Genomic DNA, 25,140 nt, shown 5'->3' with positions numbered 1-25,140 from the left:
AAATGGAATGAAGAGCTGTCTCTACATGGACTTAATTGTTTACTGTATAGTAATACAAGATGTGTTTAAAGTTTGTTTTAAATTTACTTTTTGATTCCTCACTACAATGACCTTCATTGAATTCTCCCTGAATGTTACTACTTAAAAAAATTAAAATCAAAACTGATAACTGTTGTAGATTTTGTTGTACTGAAAATAGAAATTATACCTCTGTGGAGGAAATTTAGCTTGCAAAAATGTACACAACAACCTCGAATATAGAGCTCGTTTTAATGTTGTATAGGCGAGATGCCATGAAATGGGGACAACAAAGAAATATCATATTATGTTGCAAACAGGATATTTTTTCACGCTAGTTACAAAGTAGAATTCCAAATTTGTGTAGACTTCAATATCATTTAAGAATGAAATATAGCATTGACAGATGTGTAGCAGTACACAATTCAAAACTGTCAAATTTTGAAACCAGTGGTCGCTTGTGAAAGGTATTTTTGAACAAAACTAGCGTTTTGTTTTCAATACTTTATTTCTTCCTTTATAACAAGAGCAGCGATCGATCGACTTTGTATTTTTACCTTCCATACACCTGTTTAATTAAAAGCTGATTACTTTATTGATGTGAGTGTGTGTACATATATGAATGGGTGGTGAAAGGAAAAACAAAACAAAAATTCGTTGTAATTAACATGTATATGCCTTAAAATTGTCTTGAAAATACAATGAAGAAATGTGAATTTAAAAAAAATCCTAGGATGCCCATGCGAACCATCAACCTTTCAACACATACATCACTTACAACCTTTGCCAATTACATCAACAACTATTATGAAAATAGATGATTTCAAAGACAACTGGAAATGCAGTTAGACATTTTAAAATTTACTTGTAGAGTTTATATTTCACTTTTTGGGTAGTGTAGAATTAAATTTGTTCAAATCATAATCCCCAAGGGTAGGGTGGGGCCACAATGGTGGATCAAAGTTTTACATAAAAAAAGGGAAAAATCCTTGTAGAGTTTATATTTCACTCCAAACGAAGGTGTATGAACAAGTCAATAAAATTTCCAAAACCAAACAAACTACTGCAATATGCGTTGCGTAAAAAAAATGTATGGAAGGAGTTACTTGTCCTTAGTTGCAACTAGATATTTAAAGAGTTAAAAGTTTTTAATGTTTATTAAAGAAACATGAAACTAGAAACGTTAACAAACAAGAATGTTAAACGTATGCTATTCTTACCTCTATAAGAGTATGAATTCATATGACACAGTTTCCTGACATATATTTTTAATGAAATACCCATACACACTTTAATTTATGCATAAGTAAAACAGATAATTACCGAGAGCGATTTATAATATCCAACGAAACACTACCTCACTATGTCTGTGATAGTTAAATCTCAGGGAACCCTCTCATGGGAGGGTATTTGAAATAAATGGAAGCCAAGAATATAAATCATGTGTTTGTAAGCAATATTATTTTGATTCAATCTCTAGTCGCTCTCACCCGCCTTCTATAACATTAACATACCCATCTATTGAACCTGTTCAACTCTTACGTATCTTTTGGTTAAAAAGAATTAAGACCTAACGTAAAACCAAATACATCTCCCGATTGATCGTACTGATGGGCTGAAAAAATGCAGCTAGCTTTCAAAAGTATTAAGCTATTTGACAAAAAAATACGATCGAGAAACATATTACATATAATACCTGAAAATCATTATGCAATGTGTGTGTGTGTGTGTGTGAGAGAGAGAGAGAGAGAGAGAGAGAGAGAGAGAGAGAGAGAGAGAGAGAGAATTATTAGCGCATGGAAGTGTAGAGTGCCTTTTAACCTCTTGATGCCCCCTACATAGGAGTATTCAAACGTTTGAGTGCCCATAGTTCAAGGTTAAAAGGTCAAAGTAACTCTTTCAGGATATACACTTTCATAAAAAGCTAAGGAAACTCAACAGCATTTCTTATTTCTAAATGACCTAAACCTTTGACCCTTTTCAGCGTGTTGAAAGGACAAAGAAGCCATCTATGAAATTATGCCTCCAAAAATTTGCCTTCCACTATACCCTCATTCAATTTTGCTTTACATACTCAAGCTTAGAACATATTCGGAAATTATTGAATCAACCCATACATTTTCCTTTCTAAGTGACGGATTTTAGTATAAGAATTTTCATAAAATATTAAACAAACTTTAACAAATAATTAGACAAAGTAATACTTAAGAAATATTAAATTTAATAGTTTGTTTACAGCGGTATATACACAAGTTGATGGCCGGGTCACCCGGCGCAGGCATTAACTTAGATGCTAGGAAATTCAAACTTCAAATTACAGAGTTGCAAGACCTAAAGAAATCACATAATACATACTCATTTTGATGTATATTGTGACAAATTTTTGTTTAAGTTTTACTCGTGTTCAAGTTGAAATACAGAGATATAATAAGAATAATTTCTTAGCCAGCGAATATGTATACAAATGGTGAGAATTTCTAAAGATATATTCAGGCCAAACAACTGCTTAAACAAACACTATACGATGGAAAGGGGCCAATAGCTTAGGTTAGTCTGGTTTTATTTAATTGATTGTTTAACTAAAAACAACGAAAGACTTCTAAGTATTATTTGATGCCAACAGCTGTAAAATATTTACAGAATGGCTGCAAGAGGCGTTGAACAGTAACTTGACTTTCGGGTGGCAATATAATGCAAAATTTATTCACAAAAATCATAAATAGAGAGTATATGTAAATGTTGGCTCCTACAATGATGACCAAAAAAAATGCAAATTAGAGAATGATTCATGTTTTCCGTTCATTTGTAAAGTGTTTATCTATTTTATCAAAGGATTGACAATACGTCTCAATTATTTCCGTACAACCCTCGTATATTGACTATGTATCCATTCAGTGTCTCTGTAAACTTACAAAAAATGGTGAAAAACACTTCTATTTTGAACACGAATTTTTGAATGAAAATGAGATACGTATGTACTTCTTACATTTTCCTTTGAGAAAAAACAAATAAAATCATATATAACTTAAAGCTGCTTGGTCCGATTTTATATCAAATTTTATGCACGCTTTTAACCCGATGGTAATGCTACGCATATGTATAATAATAGAAATTGCAGTAGTTTTCCCAGTCAATTAAGCCAAATTTCAATGAAGAAAAATACATAAAAAATTTGCTGTAGTCATGTTGTATATTTTATTTGATAAAATGAAATATATCAGAAAGGACATTACGACTTTGACATCGCTTTAAACAAAGGTCGAAATGATCAGACAAATTACAAATAAACAAGTGTACGTTTTGTTCGCTAATATTTCTGAAGTTTGCTTTCTTTTGATAAATTACATGCCTGCACAAAACTACTTGCTTAACCAATAGCATGATACTTTGAAAGAATTAAAAACATGGAATGAACAAAATAAGTATATAATCAGCATTACATTATTTACATTTTGTACCATAATTTGTATATACACTACTTCTAAACACAGCACCTTCAAATTATATCCTGAAGATCTGATGTTACCCAAGGATTTAAAGGATTTTCCTCTGTAACATAGCAAGTTTGATGAACGCCTCTATGATAGATTCTCTATCCTGGGTTTTCAAATAGTCATATGGTTTTGAAATCTTCAACGTTGGCCGATCTCCACTTCTGTGCTTCACATTACCTTCTACAATGTCATTGTATTGTTCCACACTCATTTCCAGCACAGTAAACGTCACCTACAAAGTGACCAAATATAAAAATCAGCATCATAAAGAACAATGCATGCTAAATTTGCTTTGATAAATCTCAACATATTTAAGAGTAAATTAAAATCAACCAGAAGTCTCTGTCGAGACTGTAGCTCTACTGGTTTATACTTAAAACAAAGGAAGAGAAAAGTAGCAGTTGGGACTTGAGACTTTAAATCAGCAATAAATAGAAAAATGATCCTTGCCACTCATCAAAATAAAAACCAATGCACAGAATTATGTATCTTAGTATAGTCTACTTGTGTGCCAGGTTATACTGAAATCAGACCAAAACTGCAGGAGGAGTAGCATTTTGAAAGAATTTCACAGAAATTTCTATTTTTAGTAACCATGGGCAACATTGTTCATTGAAATCAAAAACCGATGCACAGAATTATGTGTCTTAGTGTAGTCTACTTGTTTGCCAAGTTATATCAAAATCAGACCAAAACTGTAGGAGGAGTAGCATTTTGAAAGAATTTCACAGAAATTTCTATTTTTAGTAACCACGGCATTTATCGAAATCAAAATCCGATAACTTGTGTGCCAAGTAATATTGAAATTGGACCAAAACTGTAGGAGGAGTAGCATTTTGAAAGAATTTCAAAGAAATTTCTATCTTTAGTAACCACGGCAACACCGTTCATCGAAATCAAAACCCGATGCACAGAATTATGTATCTTAGTGTAGTCTACTTTTGTGCCAAGTTATATTGAAATCAGACCAAAACTGTAGGAGGAGTAGCATTTTGAAAGAATTTCACAGGAATTTCTATTTTTAGTAACCACGACAACACCGTTCATCGAAATCAAAAACCGATGCACAAAATTATGTATCTTAGTGTAGTCTACTTGTGTGCCAAGTTATATTGAAATCAGACCAAAACTGTAGGAGGAGTAGCATTTTGAAAAATTGTTTACAGACAGACAGACAGCTAGGCGGACAGACAGACAGACGGACGGACGACGGACGCATTACTATCGCATAAGCTCTTCTGGTCTCTGACCAGTAGAGCTAATAATGATCATCTCAGTAAGATATTTCTTGAGAAAAACATAGGTAATCACAGATTACAAAGCACACCGAGACAAGGCATCACCTTTATGAGGCATCACCTTTATCAAACCACCTTTATCATATTATATGAAAATCACACTTTGTGATCTTGGATATTCATGGATACTGTTTTGACACAATATCGTATATCATCTGTTAAAACATTGTATGATATTCATGTGTTCATTTGATACAGTATTATAAGATACAATTTTTATCAATACAATGATATAAAATATGATACTGCATCATATGATAAAGTAAAATACTAATTAATAATATAAATACAATATTGCATCCTATCATATCAACAATATGTATCATATAAATTAATACAATAAAATACCGCAATAAATAATAATGCAATATGATATTGTAACATGATATGACATTGTATCATGTTATACATTATTGTATTTGATCACATAATACAATATCATAATATATTATAAATGATACGATGTAGTATTATACAATATCATATCACATAAAAGATCACAATATTGTAACATACAGGGGTGTCTCTAAAAATTGAAGTAAAAGGAGGAGATGAAAAAGTAGAAGGGGGGTCTGGGGGTCTTGCTTATTGCTACATTATGTTTAAAATGCAAAAATAGCCGGGTAATTAAGGCATCATAGGCGGGGGAATTCCCTACCTCCCGGGTCTTAGAGACAACCCTGAACATTTGATATGATATTGTATAATATAGTATGATATTCTTTTGTATGATACTGTATCATGTAATATAGTAAAATATTATACAAATATTGACTGGGGTTGAGGCCAATATTGATTATATTAGCCCCAGAGGGACGAAATATTGCCTGATGCAAAGCGGAGGGCAATATATTTGTCCCAAGGGGGACACACCATCCATTCAAGTTTGGTGAAGTTAGGAACCAGTAATAACTAAGATATATTTTTTAGCATCCTTGATATTGGAGATTCTCCAAGCTCTGCATCTTAAACTACCTCTGCCATTCATTCATATTATAGTTTAAGGTGGAATAACACACCTGGACAAAGTCACACAAATAAACAGTAAATTATTTGATTATAAAAGATATAATGATAAATAAACTGTAAATATGTTAAATGATCGAAAAATTTGCAGTTTGGGGATAAAAAATGAATATCTAAACCAGAAGTCTCTGTTGAGACTGTAGCTCTACTGGTTTATACTTAAAACAAAGGAAGAGAAAAGTAGCAGTTGTGACTTGAGACTTCAAAACAGCAATCAATAGAAAAATGATCCTTGACACCCATCAAAATAAAAATGGATGCACAGAATTATGTATCTTAGTGTAGTCTACTTATGTGCCAAGTTATATTGAAATCAGACCAAAACTGTAGGAGGAGTAGCATTTTGAAAGAATTTCACAGAAATTTCTATCTTTAGTAACCATGGCAACACCGTTCATCGAAATCAAAAACAAATGCACAGAATTATGTATCTTATTGTAGTCTACTTGTCAGCCAAGTTATACTGTAATCGGACCAAAACTGTAGGAGGAGTAGCATTTTGAAAGAATTTCACAGAACTTTCTATTTTTAGTAACCATGGGCAACACCGTTCATCAAAATCAAATACCGATGCACAGAATTATGTATCTTAGTGTTGTCTACTTGTCAGCCAAGTTATACTGAAATTGGACCAAAGCTGTAGGAGGAGTAGCATTTTGAAAAAAAATCACAGAAATTTCTATTTTTAGTAACCATGACAACACTGTTCACAGAATTATGTATCTTAGTACAGACTACTTGTGTGCCAAGTTATATTGAAATCGGACCAAAACTGTAGGAGGAGTAGCATTTTGAAAAATTGTTTACAGACAGACAGACAGACAGACAGACGGACAGCTAGACAGACGGACGGACGACGGACGCATTACTATCGCATAAGCTCTTCTGGTCTCTGACCAGTAGAGCTAAAAATTCAATTCAGTAAGTAAAAACAAAAGCCCTGCGGGATTCGAACTCAGAATGTAAGGATCACAAGCCCAACACGTTATCCACTCAGCTATGGAGAAAGTTACATATTTTCGTCGTATCTTTTTATTTATTTCAAGCAGTATTACACAATTCCTAACCCTTACAGAAACCAGAAGTCTCTGTCGAGACTGTAGCTCTACTGGTTTGTACTAATCAAAAACCAATGCACAGAATTATGTATCTTAGTGTAGTCTACTTGTTTGATAAGTTATATTGAAATCAGACCAAAACTGTAGAAGGAGTAGCATTTTAAAGGAATTCCACAGAAAATTCTACTTTTAGTAACCATGGCATCACCATTCATTGAAATCAAAAACCGATGCATTATTATATGTAAATTAGTGTAGTTTACTTGTGTGCCAAGTGATAATGAAATCAGACCAAAACTGTAGAAGGAGTAGCGTTTTAAAGGAATTTCTCAGAGAATTCTATTTTTAGTAACCATTGCAACACCGCTCATCGAAATCAAAAACTGATGCACTATTTTATGTATCTTAGTGTAGTCTACTTGTGTGCCAAGTGATACTGAAATGAGACTAAAACTGTAGAAGGAGTAGCGTTCTAAAGGAATTTCACAGAACTTTCTATTTTTAGTAACCATGGCAACATCCTTCATCGAAATCAAAAACCGATGCACTGTTTTATGTATCTTACTGTAGTCTACTTGTGTGCCAAGTAATATTGAAATCAGACCAAAACTTTAGAAGGAGTAGCGTTTTAAAGAAATTTCTCAGAAAATTCTATTTTTAGTAACCATTGCAACACAGCTCATTGAAATCAAAAACCGATGCACTATTTTAGGCATCTTTGTGTAGTCTACTTGTGTGCCAAGTGATATTGAAATGAGACTAAAACTGTAGAAGGAGTAGCGTTTTAAAGGAATTTCTCAAAATTCTATTTTTAGTAACCATGGCAACATCCTTCATCGAAATCAAAAACCGATGCACTATTTCATGTATCTTAGTGTAGTCTACTTGTGTGCCAAGTGATATTTAAATGAGACTAAAACTGTAGAAGGAGTAGCGTTTTAAAGGAATTTCACAGAAATTTCTATTTTTAGTAACCATGGCAACACCGCTCATCGAAATCAAAAACCGATGCACTATTTTATGTATCTTAGTGTAGTCTACTTGTGTGCCAAGTAATATTGAAATCAGACCAAAACTGTAGAAGGAGTAGCGTTTTAAAGGAATTTCTCAGAAAATTCTATTTTTAGTAACCATGGCAACATCCTTCATCGAAATCAAAAACCGATGCACTATTTTATGTATCTTAGTGTTGTCTACTTGTGTGCCAAGTTATATTGAAATCAGACTAAAATTGTAGGAGGAGTAGCGTTTTGAAAAATTGTTTACAGACAGACGGACAGACAGACAGACAGACGGACAGACGACGGATGCATTACTATGGCATAAGCTCTTCTGGTCTCTGACCAGTAGAGCTAAAAACTAATAGAAACTTATAAGTGTTTTATAATCCACTTATTAGCAACTTATAAGTCACTTATAAATTTTGAAATTTACTAATAAGTGTACTATAAGTCAGAGTAAGTATAAGTGAGGAACAAATTTCATTAATACTTCACTTATAAGTAAAGATGAGCTACATATCAGTGAATATTTCACTTATACCTCGCTTATAAGTGAAGATCAGTATGGTATGAGCAAAGTATAAGTGTGGACTTAGAATTTTTACCCTATACTAGACTTCTCTCAAGGAGCATTATGGGTATTCAAGTTAGCCAATCAGAAAGTTTGTCTCTGCAGAGATCAGCAACAAGAATTTGAAACCAAGTTTGTGTCTGTGAAAGGATGTTGGAGATTTTAGATTTATTTTGAGTATGCCTTCACATCAGGTACAACAAGTAGGTTCTATTTACATAATCTCTCTATTTTAACTTCCTTTGCCTGAAATTTTGAATCAATTGACTCAGTTGCTTTCAGATTTCATAAATTTGAAAAGCCTCAAGGTCATTAAATCTTGTTGCCTTTTTGTTCAACATTTTTGTTTGTAAACTGAATTAATATGTTAAGTTTGCATCATCAAAGAAATGTCATATGAAAGTGATTTTTTTCCATAAAATTTTTACTTGATTATTTCGTCTTAAGTGCAGATACATGTGTATATGTAAAAAATAGCTTTGAACATATCATGCGACCCCTGCATGGTTGGAAGTTCTGTTCTAAATTAAGATATTACAGGTAGTGTTGTACTTCACTTATAAGTGACTTATAGATGACTAATACTTGATAAAGTATGAAGGGTTAATGCTTGACTTATAAGTCACTTATAGTCACTTATAAGTGACTATACTTGCATAAAGCATAAGTGACTAATACTGAATATTGAGTCAATTATAAGTCATATAAGTCAATTATAGGTCAAGCAGTTCATTTGCATATAAAATCCTAATGAGTAACATATTAGTCACTTATAAGTTAAATGTATCAGTGAAGTGTAAGTCCAGAATAAACAACTTATAAGTAAAAGAATAAATCACTTACAAGTCACTTATCAGAAATTTCTGTAAGGGAATGTTTAACACATTCATTTTAGGTTTTAAAGTTGAATTTTCACTTTAACATTTAAAGTGTTAACAAATGCTTTGTTTACATAGCAAAGAATTTCAAGCTTTGTATCTTGCTTATAATTCAACGAATTACACTCAACTTTCGGTTGCTTATTAAGAATGCCTACCTAAAGCATTGTAAATATTAAAATTGGAAAAATAATTTTTGACCAAAATCATGACCATGCCCCTTGAAACATGTGATCTGTTCCAAAAACATAACCTTATCCAGCATCCAAAACCTTTGGATCAGATTCAGCATTCAAGCCTGTCAGGTGAATCAGTATCATATAAGACTCACCATCCATGCAAGTTTGGTGAAGTTAGGACAAGTAATAATTAAGATATCATCATCAGAGGGCACCTATTTCAAAAACTTTAACCAGCTCTTAAAACCTTAACTTCATCCAGCGTCCCAAACCTTTGGCTCAGATTCAGCATTCAAGCCTGTATGGTGTATCAGTATCATAAGACGCACCATCTGTGCAAGTTTGATAAAGTTAGGACCAATAGTAACTAAGATATAGTCATCAAAGGGCACTTGCTCCAAAAACTTTAATCAGCTCTAAAACCTTTACCTCCTCCCACATCTAAAATTTAGGACCCAGATTCAGTATCCAAGCCTGACTGGTGCATCAGTATCATAAGACGCACCATCCATGCAAGTTTGGTGAAGTTAGGACCAGCAGTAACTTAAATATTGCTATCAAAGGGCACCTGCAACAAAAACTTTAACTTGCAACAAAAACTTTAACTTGCTCCAAAAACCTTAACCTCCTCCAGCATCTGAAATTTAGGACTCAGATGCAGCATCCCAGTCTTTCAAGTCCATAAGTAGGTCCAGATACATCATCCATGCAAGTTTGGTGAAGATAGGACAAGTAATAACTTAGATAACTGGACCTGCAACAAAAACTTTAACCAGGTCCGGACGCCAACGCAGAGGCCGAGGGTATAGCATAAGCTCCCCCTGACTTCGTCTCGGTGAGTTAAAAAATTCTCATAAGGAAATATATCAAATTATAAAATAAATTAGCGGCTTTCTTTGATTTTTTTTTGACCTTGTATTCATTTGATTTAATTCAAAGGTGCACAGTCACAACTTTAACTGTACATTTCCAAATCTTATTGTTTTCATTTTCAATGCTTATTATGCAAGTTTCTTTGGTAATATCACTGGTCAGCCAGAATGTTAGTTGTCAAGCTGTAAGGAAGTGTCACATTCAAATTTGTTTAAAATAGTACCCTCTAGTCAGCTAGATTCAATGTGTAAAAACCGGGGTAGGTAATCAGATTACAAATCTCACCGAGACGAGGCATCACCTTTATGAGACCACCTTTATCATTTTATATGAAAATCATAGTTAATGATCTTCAATATTCATGGATACTGTTTTGACAAAATATTGTATATCATATTATTATTTATCTTCCATTTAAAGAGGGCTTTGCCCTTCATTAAAGCCATTTAAAATTTAAGAATCCTTTGTACCAAGTCTGGTTTAATTTGGCCTAGTAGTTCTAGAGAAGAAACAAATAATGTGAGAAGTTTACAGCAAACTGACTGACGACGGACAACAGGTGATAAGAAAAGCTCACTTGAACCTTTGGCTAAGATGACCTAATGATGCCTGGAAACCAAAAGATCTATAAGTATCAGCACCAATTATGATGGAAAATGTAAATTGAATTATTTTGTATAAAAAACAACTGCAATGTAGTGCTGATATCGAGAAAAGTACCAGCTCTACATTTGCAGGCAAACGAGTGTCTTATGCTCCATGCTTTCAAATGACGCCGGTGAAACACTGATATTCAAATCACCAGCACCAAATCATACGTGATCATATAGAAATACAACACCAAGAAACTTATTTTTTAACAAGAGGCCCAGGGGCTACAACACTCACCTGAGCAACAATAGCATTAACTCTGATTAAATTAACGTTATGGTTTCAAATACAAAATTTATGGACAATTTAGAAGATTTAGTAGATCTTATTCAAACATGTTAAAAAGGATTTTAAATTTTTGTTCACCCCACATTCTAAAGTTATACATTAAGCCTCTCTCGTGATTCAGTTTTTGAAAAAAAAAAGCCAGTGGTTCTGGAGAAGAAGTCGAAAATGTAATAAGTTTTAAGATAGACAGAATGATGAACCATAAACAGAAAGTGATCAGAAAAGCTCATGTGCTCATGAGCTAATTAAAATATAAATTAATATGAATGATGAAGTCTAGTGACCTAAAATTAAAGGAAATTAATCAGACCTGTGTTTCTTGCACAACTAATCCAAATATTTTTCCTTTCTTTATTGTGTCTGAAAAATGGAAAAGAAGGTCTCCTCCATGCTGACCAATGATTTTATCATCAAGATGCAGAACAGTTTTGCGGTGTGCAGCCTCTGTATTAGTTGTTGACGAAATTTGCTCTGCTGAGTCTTCAAAATTGATTTTTATTTTTGTACGGGTTCTGCTGCTCAGTGGTGAATAACTTTGGTTTAGTTTTGGACTGTCTCTTTTGACCTAAAAAAAAAAATAGTAATTAGAAATGGCACATTGCTAACTTTATTCAGGCAGAAAGATGATAACTGGTTACAAAATCACTAATTATTAGCTAGTTGAAAAAACAATCAAAATACTGATTGTATTGTGGTTTAATGTAAATCTGAAAGTAAAATCCGGAAAGGGATAAACTGAAAGTAATCTTTTGAACGTCATAACAGAAAGTTGTCAAACATCATTTTTTTAAGGTAATATAATGCAAAAAATATAATCATTCATTATATATATATACTCATGTGGGATAGTGAAATTACACCTTGGGGCCAAGATTCACGGTCTAGGACTCGGCAAAGCCTCGTCCTAGACCGTGAATCTTGTCCCCTCGGTGGAATTTCACTATCCCACATGAGTATATACATGTAATGAATGATTCTATTGGTCTCCACACAAAAGGGAAAAAGTCAGACGAGCACTATACAATGTAAGTAAAAACAATCAGTCAATTAGGTAAGCAGCAAAGGAGAATGGGCTCTCTTATTCATTTCTATATCTACGATGGAAAGGTGAATAGACCCATATAAAAAAAGAATAACCTTCCGTATTCACTGAATCAGAAGAAACAGCCATGGCAAAGTGGCTTTGTGAAATGTCACAAAGGGGTATGGGTTTGAGTTTTTAAACTTTGTACAGTCAATTGTTAACAAAGAAAAGCGCCAGGTGCCGTTTAAAGATGGAAGACCAGGTAAATATGGTTTTATGCATTTATGAATAGAAATTCCCACATTATCAACCAAAGAGTAGATACAGCACTAGAGCCAAAGAGATCTCAGGTCACAAAAGAAAAAAATGGATGCATGGTATGACAGATTTAGAGATTTTTTGCTAAGCAATGGTCTGATTGACAAACCAAGCAAAATATGGAATGCTGATGAAACAGGTTTCAATATGGACAGGAAGAAAAGCAAAGTCATAGGGCCAACTAGACGAGACCTAGATTGCCTCAAATTTGTTTGGGAAGCAGCATCTCACTGTGATGTTTTGTGACAGTGCCTTTGGGGTAATGATGCCTTCATTTCTCATTTACCCAGGACTAAAACCAAGGGGTTTTAATCCTCTCAATGGGTCTATAGATGGAACTGATCTTGCATATACAAAGAAAGGGTGGATGAACAGAGCAACGTTTTCCAGGTTCATAGACCATTTTGATCAACATGCTGGGGTAGAGCATCCAGTTTTGCTTCTTTTTTGACAGTGTAAGTAGCCATGTTGATCATAATGTATTTATGAAAGCCAAATCAAAAGTAATTGAATTATACTGAATTCTTCCTAATGCCACTCACTTGATGCAACCTCTGGATAAAGGTGTTTTTGCACCACTTAAGTCTTAGTGGCACCTTACATCAAATCAAAGTACTGAAAGTACTGTTAGACGGTGGCGTCGTTTGAAAGTGGCAAATTACATGTAACAATGAGTGATGTATGATAATTATTGTTGTCGAAAACCGCGGCCAGTATCACATACATGTACTAATACTTAACGCTTACTCGCACAACTGGTCGTGAGTTTCCTATATGGATATTTCTGTGGAAATCGTAGCTGTGATCTCAATCCACACTTTACAAATGCTGTGTCTCTTGGCCGTCATCTTTTGGGGATTTATCACAGTAGCCTTTGTAGAGTAGAAGTTTGTATCTATATTTTGTATCTATATCTTTGTATCTATGTCAGTTGACAATAAAAACCCGTTTTCGGTTATACTATGTATTTTGATTGCCCTAGAATGACTCATTAAATATGTGGGTTGCCACCACATATTGAATGAATAAATCAAATACAAAGCGATTTAATCACAGTACGCCCAAATATTTGATTGTTTGAAGAAGGGGAATTTTGGTTTTTATACGCCCGTCTTAAGAGGGGACGTATTATGTTATAGGCTTCGTGTCCGTCCGTCTGTCCATTAGCTTTTTCGTTTCCGGCTCATAACTTTAATACTACTAGGCCTAGGATTATCAAACTTTGTCATCTGATGCATCTTGGGTAGAAGGTGTGTTGCGCACAAAAAGTAGGTCCTCTGACCTTTATTTAAGAAGTTATAGCCAAATATGGAAAAATCCTTTCCGGCCCATAACTAGAAAACCATAAGACCTACAATCATCAAACTTGGCCAGTTTATGCATCTTAGGTAGAAGGTGTGTCGCGACCTATTTCAAGGTCACTGTGACCTTTAATTTAAGTGAATTTTTTTTAAAATATGTGTCTTTTTATTATTCATTTACACATTCCAAATAATGTAAAAGTATTGCACTGTTCTTATTAAAAAAGTGTTAAATCAAGAAAATACTTATTTTTTTTTAAGCATATACTTGACAGCAATCTATAACAAATATAATGTATGTCAGAGAAATCCTGCCTCTCCCATGAGTGTAATTATCAAGCACTGGTCAAGAAGAATTTTGATAACAGAAAATTGCATGTCAAATTAGAGAGAAATTAATGGGTTTTGAGTGCGAGTAGCTAGCATTGGTGTTATCTATATCCCTTGAGTATTGGGCAAATGGGTAAGCCTGTTTGGTTAAAAATAGCTCTTGTTGACTAGCTTAAGTTTTAAAATGAATTTGATGAAAAGTAATTAAACTTAATAGACTAATCTGATATTATGTAATATTATTAATTTAAAAACTAATTTTTTGGGGTGGGTGGAATCAGCATGTCCATATGAATTACATATTAAAACCTGTCGGACATTAAAATTTCAACCCAAAAAAAAAAGTCTTTGAGTATTTTATTAAATTTATAGTAGATAGTGCAGACCCATTCATCTCTTGGTAGTAATGAGTAGACAAGCATCCAGTTAAAGATTAATTAATGAGTTCAATGTAGGAAGGCTAGCTGTCTCAGTCGCTCTGATTAAGCAGTGACCTTATCTGTACCCTTTGGGGATTAGACAGAAGAACTGCTGGTCAGTTTATAACATATGTCATTTGATGGCCAGCCTTTTCTTTTCAAAATTGATTTGGTATAGATTAAGTTGTTAAGACTAATTTGATGATGGGCATTTGATCTAACACAACCAGCACAGAAATCTATCAGTGATGTAATATTTATTAATAATTGATGCCTACATCACAGGGGATGGATAAATATTTTAAGGAATGGAAAAATCATCGAAATCTTAGAATCAAGGTTGATGTGATTTTCTTGCACCTAAACTGTTCAAGAAAATTGTAATTTTTTGACGGGCGTATCATGCTGTGGCGCGGCACTTTATTTCCCTTTTGACCTTTGGGTTGACCCAGCAAAGGGGAACAACTTTTGAAAAGTGTAGATTGGACTATTATGCTTTAAATATAGTGTAGATTTCTCAAGTAACGAGAACAAATAAAGCTTTGGTATGATAAAATACTTTTTTTACTAACTATTTGGGCATACATTTAGTATGTTAATTGTCCCTCTCGACAGCATTTTCCCTCAATTTCTTCACGGGGGAAAAGTTGCAGTCTTGTGGACCATCACACTTGCTTTTGTCCTCATAGTCAGTTAATACATTTAGGTGTAAAGAAAACGGAATGGGTTTACAAGAACCTGTTTGATAATTAAAACTGGTATTGATTTTGGAATGCACGTCATCATGAAACAGAAGAGTCAATCAATATTTTATCTTCCACTTTAGTGGATTATTTCCATTTGCTCACAACGAAAGTGAATGAAAATTTGAATAAAAATATCATACAATATTCAGTCGCGGCAGTTTCATTAATCAACATTTGAAACATTTGTTCTATTGTATTTTGCTAGCTATAGATTTATTCAAATCATTTGAATGAATTCGGGAAAGTCACATGTATATTTTATCGCTTCTCAGTACACTTTAACACGCATAAATTACTTGATACATTTAACTTTCTAGTAAACTTACAACAAATATTGAATAATTATACAAAATAAGTTTTTAAAAACACCAAAACAAACAAAATTCAAGTTGAACGCACGTTTTTCTGACCGTACAGCTGTGTATATAAAGAAGATGGGGGAATAAGATGGCGCAACTGTCCATTTGGTTTAGTCGTAAAATACAATTTCAAATTTAGCATTTTTTCAATTAAATATATTTGATATGTAGCAATACAAGTTTACAAAATGGTAATTTCTAACTAAATTCAGTTTGAAATATTTCAAAAGTACGATAAGAAAAGAATAATAAATCTTTAAGTTTTGGTGGTATCGAACCCAACCTAAAAACCCAAGTTCTATAAAGTTTCCTAATGTCTTGTGCTCTAACCACTAAACCATTTCATTCACAACAAAATGAGTTGTTTAAGTGCTATATGAGACATTAGCCACGAATTTACGTTCAATTGTTGAGCTACAAAATGACATTTTTGAACTATAGTGGGTCATCTCTCGACATTTTTGTTGAGTAAAATCGGTTTAAATGCCATTCAACCACATTTAGACTGTGACAAAAAATATGGAGCTCAGACCCACTCTATGAAAGAAAAGGCATTGAAGTTATAAAATTACACTATTTGGAGGTTTTGACATTTAAAGGTTACAACCAGATGTTACGTTAAATATACATTGTTTTTATTATTTTTTATAAAAGTATCAGATTTAATGATATTTTAATTTTGCTGTATCTAATCATTCCTCATATGGGCATTTTACACGCCTTATTTACCCACCTTCTTTGATTTTATTCTTTGCATGTACTAGACAATAGATCTAGGGTTTGCAAATCCCGGCAATATTTTCGGAAAGCTATAGGTCTGTAACTCAGCAGAATTCTACAGTCGTCTATGAAGCACATTTTTTTGCCTTCATGTTTCAATATTTATCGCAAATATAGCATGGGTGTATACGCTACGGTCGATGTAGCATTGTGTTAAGTGATGACACTTTCTAACCGGTGTGTATTTCAATTGCGAGTCGCAATAAACTGGCTTATTTATATAGGCCCACCCATTTGTAAATGCATGTTGACAACATGATGCTAACACTTGGAAACAAATGTCGAAGAAAGTTCATAATAGAGTTGTACTCACGAGTTTAAAATTATTTGAGAACAAACGGGGTGATGTTTACGTACATATGTAAATAATGTTATCTGTTAGTGAAAAAATGCCTCCAAAACCAAAGAAAAGATTCTCTAATACATTTAGCAGGGACGGTCGCATATGAATTAAAGTCACTATTTGTACTTCGCTCATCGATCGAATTGGGTTATTCAGTTCATTGTGAAAAAATTTGACAGAAACTGTTTAGGTAACAAAATTATTATATCTTAAATTACCTTTCACAATGTACCATAAATGTATATGGAATATCGCATGAGTTGAACCGATTCTTTTTTCTCACAAAAAAAGCTAGCGTTTGCTGCAAATTAGAGATACACGAGCTGACATGCCATGAAATCCATAAGACGTTTTACAGCATATGTAAAAAAAATCTGAACTGAAAATCTTTGAAACATCATAAAATGTAGTTTATATACATGTAAAATGGCGACTCGATCGCGATTTGCACTTGAATTTTGCAATCCGACGTCGATTAGCGTGTTTAAGAGAAAGTCAGCAGCAAGTAAAGCGTCAACATCAGTAGTAAATATTGTCTGATGAATATTGAGGTGCCTATAATAAAATTAATGTTTCTACAGACTGAGTGAGGTACAAAATAAGGTACATTGTAAATCACAGGTCAGTCCAAAATTAAACACATTTGTTTCGTAAATTTAAAGTTTTTTGTGTGTTTGAAAACACATGCACACTTGTAAAAGAAAGTATGCCATTGATCGGTGGAAGTTCAATAAAATGTAATTCATGTAATATTCATTGTCAGTATCTGTTGTGAATTCTTTGGAATAAGCTACAACAAAATAATATACTGCCTCAACCAAAACTTATGCGTTGAAAATGACTGAATTTATCGATGAAGCATAATTGCTGAAATATGAAATGGCAAACCAGTTTAAATAGTGTGTTTCTGACAATTTTTACATCATACATTGCATACATTATTTAAATGTATGTACAAAATAATTAGCAGCTATAATGCTTAAAATATCTGATAAGATGAAAATTAATTCTCATACTGAAATCAACACATAGATAAAACATTGCCTGTAACACTGCATACGTGTACCTAACAGAGTTATCGTTCCTTATCCGCTAGGGTCCCCGTGAGAAATACTCTTCCGGTCAGGACCGTAGCAATAGACCGTGGCTATTTATAGCCACCGTCTAAAAAGTACACCAGAGAAAATCCAGGTAAAGCGATTGGGAAAGAGATTTTCGCAGTAAAATTGTCAGAGACCCTCTTACATTTTTACAAACCATTGACTGTAATCAATGCTTTTAAATCAGCAGGTAAATATCCTGTTGACAGTACAGTCATCACTCATGAAATGCTGAAACCCTCACTGACTTATACAGATGGAGCAGCAAATGAATGTGTAGAGGTTGAGAATGAGACAATTGCAAGTACTAGTAGTCAAGAGGAATCTGAGGAACAAAAGAAAGCCAAAGGTGCACTTAAGGTTTTTCAGAGCACTCTTTTCACACCTGTCCGACAGTGCTATGCCAATCAATTAGAGGAAGGTCTTGATCTTGAAGGACAGTCTACTTGTTTTGATGTATATAAAAAGTTGCATGACAAAGCATATCCACCTGACAGAGATTTGAAAAGAAGGGGCAAACATATAAATAGTACATAAGGACTTGACTTGCTTGCTGATACAGCTCTGTTACAGTCAGACACCAAACAGCCTGAACAGTCTACTCCTCATGATCATGAGGACAGTAACAGAATCAGAGAACATTCAGATACTGGTGATGTGCTGATGTCTCCTGTGTTAAAAGAAAGTTGGTCTAAGGCCACTAACAGTTTAACAAGAGCACGACAGTCTGTTTTAGATGCATGCCCTGATCACCTGACCTCCCCAGAAAGTATTAGACAGTTTTCCTTAAAGCAACTAGAGACAGTCAAGTCTTTTGCTGAAAAAGAAAGAAAAGCTAAACTTCGGTACCTGAGAAAATCAGCAAAACATTTAGAGAAGAAAACTGTACAAAAGAAAAGAAAGAGTAAAGTATGTCACAAAATTAAGTCAAAGACTTTGAGAAAAATAACATGTGACAGTGACAGTGATGAAACTCTAGGCCTAGAACAGGATGACACAAAACCACATTGCCAAGCATGTCAGGGAACAGAGCAAGAGGATGAGGAGTTGGGGTTGGAGAGACTTTGAGTTGAATGCGATTCCTGTGACAACTGGGTGCACACAGAGTGCTTATCTTATGATGTTGATGTGAATGCAAGCTTTGTGTGTCCGAAATGCTCCAAAAATTTACTGGGTGCTTACAATTGAGTTGTTGTGTATTTTCATAATTTTACTCATACTTGTAATTAGAATCTTGGGAATTTCTGTACGTTACACTGCTTTCAACAAAAAAAAGCACTGTAATGGATAAAAATCCAATGGATTATATTAGTATTTAAAACATGTGATGTATATATCTATAAATTTCAAACAATTGAAACTCTGCTATAACATCTGAAATGTTAAAAAAAATTTTTTACAATAACACATTTTACAGTACTCTATATTACTACTTTTTCTAGATTTTTAAAATATTTTTTTTTTCGTTTTCAGTCTACAATGGATGCTGAAATCAAGAATTCAAGCAGTTCAACTTTAAGTAAAATAATTATCGACAAATGTGTTGTGAAAGGCTATAATGCCTTCAAGATCCATCCCCCATTCACATCTCCTCCAACCCGTTTACTAGTGGATAGAGAATACTCAAACATCAAAGATGTAAATGCATGCTTGGTCTGGCTCCCGCCATTGAACAAATCCCCCCTCTCCATATGCATAATAATATTACAGATGAAAAGCGCCAACTAAAATTAAGTGACATTGCTGGGCTACCCATCGGACATGTACCGAGGTGTCTTTCTTCACATGTTCAGGACAATTTGGATAATGGCGGGGAAATATATGCTGAAGTGACTGGACACCCTGTTGTCAATTTTTATTCTGAGTCAGAAGATGTTTAAACATTATATATTTTGGCCACACCCTGCATTAGGAACCCCTACCCTATACACTATATGAGTGTTTTGGTCTCGTTCTAGATTCAAACACCTACATTGGGAGACGTAAATATTTAAATTTTGATAGAAGGCTTAATTTTCTTTCTTTATATGCAATCAGTTTTTATTCAGCAAGACGATTTCTTTTAAAAACATTAAATGCATTTACACTATATGATTATTTTGGCCCTGCCCTAGAGTCAAAACCCCTGCCTCGGGGGACATGAAATTTATAATTTTGTTAGCCTAAGAGAGCTTCCTGGTCTACAAAATTATGATTTCAATTATTCTTACAGGTGTGTGGGAGTAGAGAAGATATTATTTAAACATTTTATATATGCATTAACAGACTATACATCCATTTTGGCCCTGCCCTAGAGTCAAAACCGATACTCCAGGGAACATGACATTTACAACTGTAGTAGAGGAATTCCTGGTAAACATAATCATGTTACAGATGTGTGAGAGTAGAGAAGATTTTTAAACATTATATGCATTAACATTATCATGCATAATATTACCCCCCTACAGCCTGAACCCCTGACCCAGGGGCCATGAATTTCACAATTTAGGGAAAGGAATTCGTAGACATTATAACCATGCATTCAGTATTTTCCCACATGTGTGGGAGAACAGATGATTTTCTAAAATTTCACTATAATGCTATATTGTCTCCGCCCTAGGGCCAGAGCCCCTGACCTAGGGGTCAGGAATTTACAATTTAGGTAAAGAACTTCATGGACATCATAGCCATGCAAATAGTTTTTCTCTAATATATATGGGAGTATGAAAGAAAATTTTCTAAGAGTTAATACATTTTTACTACATGGCCATATTGGCCCTACCCTAGATCCTGAACCCCTGATCCAGGGGCCATAAATTTGACAATTTTGGTAGAGGGCTTCATGGACATCATAACCATGTATTCAGATTTTTCCTCACATGTGTTTGAGTAGAGAAAAAGATTTTGAAAATCTGCTTTTTTTTCATATTTGGCCCTGCCTGTGGTGCCCCAGGGGTGGTAGAGCCAATTATATTCCTCTAACCATAGAGATACTTCACACCAAAAATGGTAACAATTAGCCTTGAAGTTTTTAAGAAGAAGTTAAAAATGTATAATGTTAACGCATGTTGCACAGCACACCAACGGACAATATGGTGACCTACCAAGAGGCCCAATGGGCCACATCGCTCACCTGAGCAACTCTGGTTTTATACGGGCATTCAAAGGATATTGTGCCATATGGCCCCTCGGTAGATTAACCAAAAATGAATTTCCGAATTTTACACTTATTTTTGCATACACTAAATCTTTGATATATTTACCTTTATGGAATACCATTTTTACCGAAAATAAGATCATATGCAATATAAATAACTAAATTTTCAGTTGGTGTTCACGGTTAAAATTATCATTAAACAACGGTCATGGGGTATTAGTCTAAACTTTTGACCCATTTACTACCGTTATTTCCGATGCATAATGTAAGGTATGTTGTTGCATCACCCGTATATATAACCCAAGATGAATTAATTTGTTTCAAGTTATTACTCACTACAGGGTTAATTCACACAGTGAAAATATTTTTAGATTAGTTTACTATCATTCTTTTGCCATTGACATTAATTTACACGGTCGTGTACTCCGAAGACAGAGCAACTTCAACTTCTCTTTCTGAGGAAATTCTGGCATAGTTACCGATCACAAACACATCTATTAGTTTAATATTCTTTGATTGATCTGGGAATTTTCTCTCTGAAAAGGGGGAATTTTTGCACCTATTCACAAAATTAAAGACATTGCACACTCCCTTCTTCAAAGGAGGATAAAAATAAAAAGCATAAAAATAAACCCCTCCCCATTGTGCCCCCACCCTACCCCCAGGGATCATGATTTGAACAGACTTGAATCTTACCTACCTGGGAATACTTCACAATAGTTACAGCTTTTCTGGCCAAATGTGTTCAGAACAAGAGGCCCATGGACCACATCGCTTACCTGAGGAACAATAGGTGTGATAAAATCAGCTTAATGGAGTCATAATACAAACTATCTGGACAATGTACAATGATACATATAGATCCTATATAAATAAAGTCCATTATTCCCCCTGGATATTCTTATGTTTATAATCATTAGTCCCTTTTCTACATGTAACAGGATGATTTTATAGTCATATCACATGCTGAGTAATGCAGTTCTCAAAAAGATCCTTAACAATTGTTTATATATGGGATATAAATCTACATCAAACTCTGAACCTTCTTGTGAGGCCGAAGAATTGTCCTGGGGCCAAAGTCTTAACAATTATAAAGAATCATGACTGATGGCTGATTAGTTTCTGAGAAGAAGATTTTTAAAGATTTACTCTACATATTCCTATGTAAAACTTTGACCCCTCCCATTGTGGCCCCACCCTACTCCCGGGGGGTGTCATTATTTTTACAACTTTGAATCTACACTACCTGAAGATACTTCCACACAAATTTCAGCTTTCCTGGCTGATTAGTGTTTGAGAAGAAGATTTTTAAAGATTTACTCAATATAGTCCTATGTAAAACTTTGATTCCCCATTGTGGCCCCACCCTACCCCCGGGGGATCACGATTTTCACAACTTTGAATCAACACTACCTGAGGATGCTCCCACACAAGTTTCAGCTTTCCTGGCTGATTAGTTTCTGAGAAGATTTTGAAAGATTTACTCTATATATTACCATGTTAAACTTCGACCCCCCCACCCAATTGTGGCCCAAACCTACCCCAAGGGGTCATGATTTTCACAACTTTGAATCTACACTACCTGAGGATGCTTCTTAACAAATTTCAGCTTTCTTGGCTGTTTAGTTTCTAAAAAGATGATTTTTAAAGATTTACTCTTTATATTCCTATGTAAAACTTTGATTCCCCACCCCCCGTTGTGGCCCTAACCTACCCCCGGGGGACAGGATTTTCACAACTTTGAATCAACACTACCTAAGGATGCTCCCACACAAGTTTCAGCTTTCCTGGCTGATTAGTTTCTGAGAAGAAGATTTTTAAAGATTTACTCTACATATTCCCATGTTAAACTTTGACCCCCCCCCCCAATTGTGGCCCCAACCTACCCCAAGGGTCATGATTTTCACAACTTTGAATCAACACTACCTGAGGATGCTTCCACACAAATTTCAGCTTTTCTTCCTCCTGAGTTTCTGATAAGAAGGTTTTTAAAGATTTACTCTATATATTCCTATCGACCCTCCATTGTGGCCCCACCCTATCTGCTGGGGATCATGATTTTCACAACTTCAATTGTACACTACCTGATGATGCTTCCACACAAGTTTCAGCTTTCCTGGCTGATTAGTTTTGGAGAAGAAGATTTTTAAAGATTTACTCTATGTATTCCCTATGCTAAGCTTCGACACCCCCAATTGTGACCTTACCCTACCCCCATGGTTCATGATTTTCCCAACTTTGAATCTACACTACCTGAGGATGCTTCCACACAAGTTTCAGCTTTTCTGGCTCATGAGTTTCTGAGAAGATTTTTAATATTTACTCTATATATTCTTATGTAAAATGTCGACCCCCCACTGTGGCCCCATCCTCCCCCTTGGGGTCATGATTTTCACAACTTTGAATCTACACTACCTGAGGATGTTTCCACACAAGTTTCAGCTTTCCTGGTGTAATGGTTATTTTTTTTTTAAATTTCTCAAAATTTTCCATTAATTTCTAATCATCTCCCCTTGAAAAAGGGCATGGCTCTAAATTTTCAAAACTTTGACAAGTTTGGTTGAAATTGGCCCAGTAGTTCTTGAGAAGATGTTGAAAATGTGAAAAGTTTACAGTCAGACGACGACAGACAAAATGTGATCAGAAAAGCTCACTTGAGCTTTCAGCTCAGATGAGCTTAAAATTCTCTATATATTCTGATGTAAAAATTTAACCCCCCCCCCCATTCAGGGCTCTACATTAACTTTTTTTCCTACTTGTCCATTCGGACAAGTGACCAAGACATTTACTTGTCCGAACTTCAACTTCACTTGTCAGAAAAATGTTCAATATTAAAGATAAAATATTGTAAACTTGAAAACTACAGTTCTGTATTACTAAAATAAAGTCATTTATTGATTATTCTTGCTATAATTAATATCCTGACTTTTTAAATGGAAATTTAAAGTGTCTTTCCTAAATGTATTTGTTCCATATAACATTAAACATGATTTGTCAAGCTGTAGCTTTGTCATGGCAAATTACAAGACATTTTAAATTTAGCATCAGGTTTAAAAATACATGTAACTGTTATATTGATTTCTCAGCAGTTTTTTAAACTTAACATGGAAAGTCATCATTGTCTATCAATGATGAATGAAACCTAATATAAATTACATTTCTTTCCATAATCCTTTATCTTTGCTACCTTCTCTTCCTTTCTTTTTCTTAACATGTGTGTTTGGTACTTTGTAAGAACTAGGATCCACACCTTTACAGTTCAATATTGAATGTTGTTTGAAATTAGTGAACTTCAATCCTGATCAAGACTCAAGAGTAACTCAATTGCAATTAGATGTCGGGATCGAAATTCAAAATAACTAATCGATAAACTTATAACTAATCAATTACGGATAAACTTATCACAAAACTTTCTTTTCTTTTTTAAATGTTGGAGACTTCTTTACATAAAAATACACATGTCCAGTCGGACAAGTGGCCAGCAATATTTACTTGTCTGTATATTTTTTCAGCTGGTACCGGACAAGCGGACAAGCGTTAATGTCCAGCCCTGCCATTGTGGCTGAATTACCATCTGGGATCATGATTTGAACAAATTTTAATCTACACTACCTGAGGATGCCTTCACACAAGTTTCAGCTTTTCTGGCCAAATGCTTTTTGAGAAGAAGATTTTTTTAAAATTAACTCTATAGATTCCTTTGTAAAACTTCAACCCCCCAAACCCCCCATTGTAGCCCACCTTATCCTCAAGACCGTGAGACCATGATTTGAACAAACTTGATTCTACACTGTCTGAGGATGCTTCCACACAAATTTCAGCTTTTCTGGCCAAATGGTTTTTGAGCATAAGATTTTTTAAAATTAACTTTATATATTTCTATGTAAAACTTCAACCCCCATTGTGGCCCCACCTTACTCCCAGGGACCATGATTAGGACAAACTTAGA

The 25,140-nt window shown here is 34.3% G+C and overlaps 1 protein-coding gene across 1 annotated transcript in view; it reads right to left on the bottom strand.

Annotated features, from left to right (window-relative positions):
- Positions 1-3,189: 3,189 nt before the first annotated feature.
- LOC134280086 (uncharacterized) overlaps positions 3,190-25,140 on the bottom strand; it is a 34,168-nt gene continuing 12,217 nt past the window's right edge. Inside the window, exons 4-5 of the mRNA XM_062762518.1 lie at positions 11,646-11,900; positions 3,190-3,744 (exon numbers count right to left, since the gene is read on the bottom strand). Of these exons, the coding sequence (XP_062618502.1) occupies positions 3,553-3,744; positions 11,646-11,900 (447 nt within the window). The 3' untranslated portion in view covers positions 3,190-3,552. The remainder of the gene's footprint in view (positions 3,745-11,645; positions 11,901-25,140) is intronic.

Source organism: Saccostrea cucullata, unplaced genomic scaffold (assembly GCF_032062105.1).
Source record: "Saccostrea cucullata isolate Sc308-1 unplaced genomic scaffold, CSIRO_AGI_Scuc_v1 ctg1398, whole genome shotgun sequence".
In the NCBI taxonomy this organism is placed as follows: Eukaryota; Metazoa; Mollusca; class Bivalvia; order Ostreida; family Ostreidae; genus Saccostrea; species Saccostrea cuccullata.
This window is presented reverse-complemented; position numbering and strand designations above follow the sequence as displayed.